The sequence below is a fragment of the Euleptes europaea genome, chromosome 13 (genome assembly GCF_029931775.1).
Source record: "Euleptes europaea isolate rEulEur1 chromosome 13, rEulEur1.hap1, whole genome shotgun sequence".
Taxonomy (NCBI): domain Eukaryota; kingdom Metazoa; phylum Chordata; class Lepidosauria; order Squamata; family Sphaerodactylidae; genus Euleptes; species Euleptes europaea.
This window is the reverse complement of record NC_079324.1, coordinates 52,761,739-52,767,738: the sequence shown is the minus strand read 5'-3', so window position 1 is coordinate 52,767,738 and position 6,000 is coordinate 52,761,739. Positions and strand designations below refer to the sequence as shown.

Here is a 6,000-nt window from a genome sequence, read left to right as displayed (position 1 = left end):
GCAATTTTATCCAGTGGACCTCTGCAATCTGGAGCTCCTTTGCAATGCCGGGAGATCCCCAGGTCCCACCTGGAGGTTGGCAACCCTACCCTGCCCTCTCTTTTTCTTAATAAAACAGGCTCTCGAGCTTCCCCCACTTACTCATTCACCACCTTCCTCCGCAAAGGCCACTGCATCGTTTCCCTTTACGCAGCCTTCGCAGAGAGGGAGGAGATGGGCTGCTCGAGCCTGGGAGCATGCATCAGGCACTCACTTAGCCAGCCCTGAGAGGTCGCCGGGCGGAGGATAGAAGCCACTGCGGCGGCGTGGTAGGGGGCTTCGAGCGCCTCTGGCCCTGCCGTACAACATGGCGGCGCTGTGGCGGCGGCGCCCACGCCTGCGATGTGAGCCCCGGCTGTACTGTACGGCACGGGCCCTGTCAGGTACGAGGGTCCCTGCGCCACTATGCTTGGGGAAGCGGGGGTGGGGGGAGGAGAGGGAGGGAGTCGGGTCTTCAGTGCTCTTTCTGCTGATTGATTCTGGCAGGAGGAGCCTGTTAGGCGGACGTTCAACGGGTGAAGCTTCCCCCCCCCCAATCATTGCACTGGATTCTTTCCCTGTTGCATTCCTGCAGGACACGTGCAGAATTCCCAAGAGCGGTGCCTAGTGGTGAAGGAGAGTGGTGCAATTCCTCCCATGCAAGGAGTTTTCTGCAGCAGGTGTGACCCAAATATGTGCTGCAGGGACTCCGATCAATGGCTTCTCCCCCTTGCTAGAAAGCCTTGCATGGGCACTGCGGTCCTACTTGGTGCATGTTTACTCAGGAGCGAGCTGCAGTGTGTCCTGCGTGGTTTCTTTTCTGGTAGCTGTGCATCAAAGTGCAGCTCTGACACTCAGGCGCCTATTGCCTGCCTGCAATCAGTGGTGAGGAACTCTGCATGTGCTCAGAGGCAGGTTCTCATGGCTTCCTCAGCTGCAGGCCTGAGCGCGGGTGCTCGAAACAGGCCTGGGCTCAGATTGTCCAAATGGGTCTGAATGCCGAGACGCTGAGCAGGCAATTTCCCAAGAGATTCGCTTAATATTTTGCCAAAAAGGGGGGCTCTGACTTACCTTGCCAACTTTTCACAGTAGAAAAGCTGGTTGCATGCATGGAACTGGCCTTGTTGAAGCTAGCTTCGGTCAGTTTTCCTCTCGGATGGCCTTTTCTCTTTTTTTTACGGCTGCCTTTCAAATAGTTGGCAATCGAGTTGCTTCACGGTCCCTCCTGCCCGCCCCCTCCAAAACCCCAAAGAGGTTTAAAATTGGGTCCTCTTTCAACAGTTTTCATCAGTTTAGTTTAACCTTTACACACATTGCTGGTGAACGAAAACCGTACGCAACGGAGTGCATTATTATCTCCTGCCTGCAACCGGAATTTGGTTTATCTGAACGAAAGAGTAAATATAAAATGATGGATGGCCCTTCCTTCAGAGGCTATGGCACAATATTTAATAAATAGTGCTGTTCCTGTCACTTCCGCCTTTTATAGTCAGCCCTCTGAACGCTTACTCCAAAGCCAGTCGTACTGAGTTCAGTGCTAAATAAATGTGCCCAGGACTGTGTCCTTAATCTGTCAGTCTTGGATAGATTTACAGGCGAAATAAGAAAACAACAGCAACCGTTTGGTCAAGAGGCAGGAACGTAAAAATAATAGAACTATAGATCTACGAAAATAAATAATTTATTCCTGTTGGTAGTGTGCTGCTGTTTATATATAATAATATATATATAATAATAATAATATCATCGACAAATTAATGTCAGAAGTACATGAACATTTCTCATCGGACCCAAAGCCTCTCTTTGTAGCCTTCCAAATGTCCTGAAACTCTTGTCCTGCATGGGAGTAAGCCTCAGTGAACATAGTGGGGCTTACTTCTGTGTCATCCTCTGCAGAAACGGGCTGCGAGGGGCATTCTCTTTCACAAACCCCAATGAGCCCAGTAAGAGCAGTGCTGGAACTTCCCGACGTGTCATGCCCTAAATTATTTCTCCATCACCACACAGCCACGGCTCATAATGTCAGAGTGTTCAAGCTGGTTTTGATTGTTAGATCTCTTTGTTTTTAATAATTGGAATTTTCCTTTTGCCTTCTGATGTATTTCTGCTTAGGGTGTGTGGTAAATGCATTTGGTAAATGCAAAAAAAAAATCAGTGGGTTATAGATCAAATCAAGCTGAGCTGAATCGTCCTTACCTCCTGGCATCGCGCGAAATGGGGAGTCACAGGGCCTTTCCGCTCCCCTCTCTGCCGTAGAAGCACAGAAAAAAATGCGCTGATATTGGGCTGAGCAGTACAGAAGGTTATCTGTGGCTTGTGAATGCTGGGTAGGGCTCGGTGGATTCTGACCTGTGCCAACTGGGAAAACTGTCCCTGCACTGTGCAGTCCTCCTGGCAGCTCTAACAGCTAAAATGAAATCCAGCTTCTGGTCTGCCCCAGGATGGTGATGGCTGCCAACTTGGAAGGCTTTAAGAAGGGAGTGGACATGTTCGTGGAGGAGAGGGCTATTCATGGCTACTAGTCAAAATGGATAGTAGTGAGACAGTAGGGGAAAGGTCTGATTCAGTATAAGACCGCTTCATGCGTTGAGACAGTAGGGGGGAAATCATGGTAAATGATAAGGGAACCGTGCTCCTGACACTGTGAAACTACCAGATAAGCTGTACAGGCACCGAATGTTGAAGTGCCAAGTCTTAACATGGAACAAGGATAAAAGTTGATGCCCCAGTACAATCGGGGCTCAGTCTTTGTGCTTGTTAATGCGGGCTGAGCCGCAGCTGCAATAAAACTGTTTTCTCGGCTAACGGTCTCGGGTCTCTCTCCTCCTCGAACCCCTGTTTTCCCGCAACGGTAGTCATGATGCATACCTATTCTCTCCAGGATCAGAGGAGCATGCCTATTATTTTGGGTGCGGTGGAACCCAGGCAGGACGGTGCTGCTGCAGTCGTCTTGTTTGTGGGCTTCCTAGAGGCACCTGTTTGGCCACTGTGTGAACAGACTGCTGGACTCGATGGACCTTGGTCTGATCCAGCATGGCCTTTCTTATGTTCTTATGTCTTTGTATCATTCCCCAGTTTGGCAGGTAATCTGGAGAACAAAATGCAAGTGCAAAAATCTTTCCCCCACCAAAAAGATTTCCAGGCCTGTCTGTTTCACATGCAGGCTACGAAGCTGTTTGTACAGAAGTCCGCTTGACTATCTGGGCTGCAAGAATGGGTGAAAATCAAACTGCTTGATGTTTCCCCTCATGTGCTTCTCATGGATGCTCCCTGCAGCTCTTAAAGTATAAATGTCGGTGTTCAAAGTTGAGAGCCAGCATGGTGTAGTGATTAAGAACGACAGACTCTAATCTGGAGAACCAGGTTGGTTTCCCCGCTCCTCCACATGAAGCCTGCTGGGTGACCTTGGGCCAGTCACAGTTCTCTCCAAACTGTCTCAGCCTCACCTACCTCACAAGGTGTCTGTTTTGGAGAAGAGGAAGGGAAAGCGATTGTAAGCCGCTTTGAGACTCCTTAAAAGGTAGAGAAAAGCGGGGTATAAAAACCGACTCTTCTTATGTTTCTCCTGATGCTCAGTTTCAAAGTTCTAGGTCCAGTCACCTAGTGCCTGTTTTAAAAATCTGGTTTTGATTGTTAGATCTCTTTGCTTTTAATAATTGGAATTTTCCTTTTGCCTTCTGATGTATTTCTGCTTAGGGTGTGTGGTAAAGTTAGATCCTCTTGGATCTTACTTAAGAAGGCATGGTTCAGATGTAATGGGAAATCATGGTTTGCTGTTGCATGTAGGAACCAGTGGAAATCTTGGCTTCATGTGCTTCCCCCCTGCATGCCGCTTGATAATCAAACTCTTCCTCATTGCAGGCAAACTGGATTTTGTCATTATGGCCAACAAACTTTGACTTGCTCTCTTCATTTCAAACCAGAATTATTTGAAATTTTGGTTTGGACTCCAAAAACCCCAGCCACAACTTGTCATTCAGACATAAAGACAAACTCCATTTCACCATGAGCTTGGAAGTGTTTCATAATTGTGTCACATGTGCCAGCATGTGAGAGCCATACAAATAACTCACTCTACTGTAAAAAGCCCTGACCTGGATGGCCCAGGCTAGCCTGATCTCGTCAGATCTCAGAAGCTAAGCAGGGTCAGCCCTGGTTAGTATTTGGATGGGAGACCACCAAGGAAGACCAGAGTTGCTGTGCAGAGGAAGGCACTGGCAAACCACCTCTGATAGTCTCTTGCCATGAAAACCCCAAAAAGGGGTCGCCATAAGTCGGCTGCGACTTGACGGCACTTTACACACACACACACTGTAAAAAGTATTGGTCAAATGAGACAGTAGTAGGCAAACAAATGAACAAGCAGTTAACAAGGATGGCAAGAAATGTGGATAGCAAAACTATCACTGTATTGCAAGGTGCAGCAAAAATAAACAAACAAACAAGCGAGGCTAAGCAACCGAGGTTACAAAGCGAAGATTGCCAAACCATAGGCAAATGCTAATAATTATACAAAAGTTCATATGAAGCATATAGTTGCATTCTTGTCAGTTTCAAGTTCTTCAGGCAACGGAGAGATAGGTGGTAATGCGGCTCCGGAAGTATTCCAGTGCTTTCGCTACATGAAGTAGCTTCATCAGCCTGATACAAAATTATATGCATAAGAATACAAAAATATGTATAAAAACCTCTATGACAAACTACAAACATTTCTAATAAATATTATAATAAATATTATAACTCACCACAACTGCTTAATTGTACAGTTCCTAGGATAAATTTGGAGCTCCCAAACGGGCTGCTATCAGAATTATTCTTGCATGTGAGAGCCAGCGTGGTGTCGTGTTTAAGAGCGGCGTATTCTAATCTGGAGAGCCGGGTTCAATTACCCACTCCTCCACATGAGTGACCTTGGGCCAGACACAGTTCTCTCAGAACCCTCTCAGCCCACGTGGAGGCAGGCAATGGCAAACCACCTCCGAATATCTGGGGAGGGGCTGTGGCTCAGTGGTAGAGCATCTGCTTGGCATGCAGAAGGTCCCACGTTCAGTCCCCGGCATCTCCAGTTAAAGGGACTGGGCAAGTAGGTGATGTGAAAGACCCCTGCCTAAGACCCCGGAGAGCTGCTGCCAGTCTGAGTAGACCAAGGGTCTGATTCAGTATAAGGCAGCTTCATGTGTTCATATGAGGAGGTGTTCAGGAATTTGAGTGTTTTCATGTAACAACAAACTTTGGCCATTTTGTTACTTCAGAGTAGAATTGTGTGTCTTTGGCAAAGAAAGCTATGTGCTGCTTGCTTGGGGGCAAAAGTGTCTTGGTGTGTTTGTTTTTAATCCTTTATCTTTATTTGAAAGTACTTTAATCTTTTATCTTTATTTGAAAGTACACAAAGTTGCCAAACTCTGAACACAGAACAATGCAAAAGAATATCCTGCTATGCAGATTAATGGTGGCATATGCATGGTAATATTAATGACAGAAGAGAAATTATAGAGGAAGGAAATAATAGGCAAATAAAAAATTTATTCCTATAAAAGATTTATACCCTGCCTGTACATTTTAAATAAATGGCTGGGGCTGCTTACAAGTTATTAAATCACATGGAATCATTCGGAGAGATTATAATACAAAAGGAATGTTAGAAATGAAACCCGGAAAGCAGCAGTTTAACATCTGAATCAGAATTACAGCTCGCCCACAGTGTTAAATGATAGTTTACTTACGACATGCATTATGGATTTAAGACACCGTTTATGAGATGAAGCTACAATAAAATGTAAGCAACCTCTTAATAAGTATTGTTGGCCGGCAGTTGCATGGAGTCCAATTCTTTTTCTATTTTTGGAAGGAGTTCATCCTAAGTTGTAGAAGAAGAAGAGTTGGTTTTTCTATGCTGACTTTCTCTACCGCTTAAGGGAGACTCAAACTGGCTTACTATCACCTTCCCTTCCCCTCCTCACAACAGACACCCTATGAGGTAGG

General features: G+C 46.2%; 1 protein-coding gene across 1 annotated transcript in view; it reads left to right on the top strand.

Annotated features, from left to right (window-relative positions):
• The first annotated feature begins 339 nt into the window (after positions 1–339).
• Positions 340–6,000, top strand: part of TXNRD2 (thioredoxin reductase 2) — a 61,715-nt gene continuing 56,054 nt past the window's right edge. Inside the window, exon 1 of the mRNA XM_056859370.1 lies at positions 340–422. Coding sequence (XP_056715348.1) covers positions 347–422 — 76 coding nt within the window. The 5' untranslated portion in view covers positions 340–346. The remainder of the gene's footprint in view (positions 423–6,000) is intronic.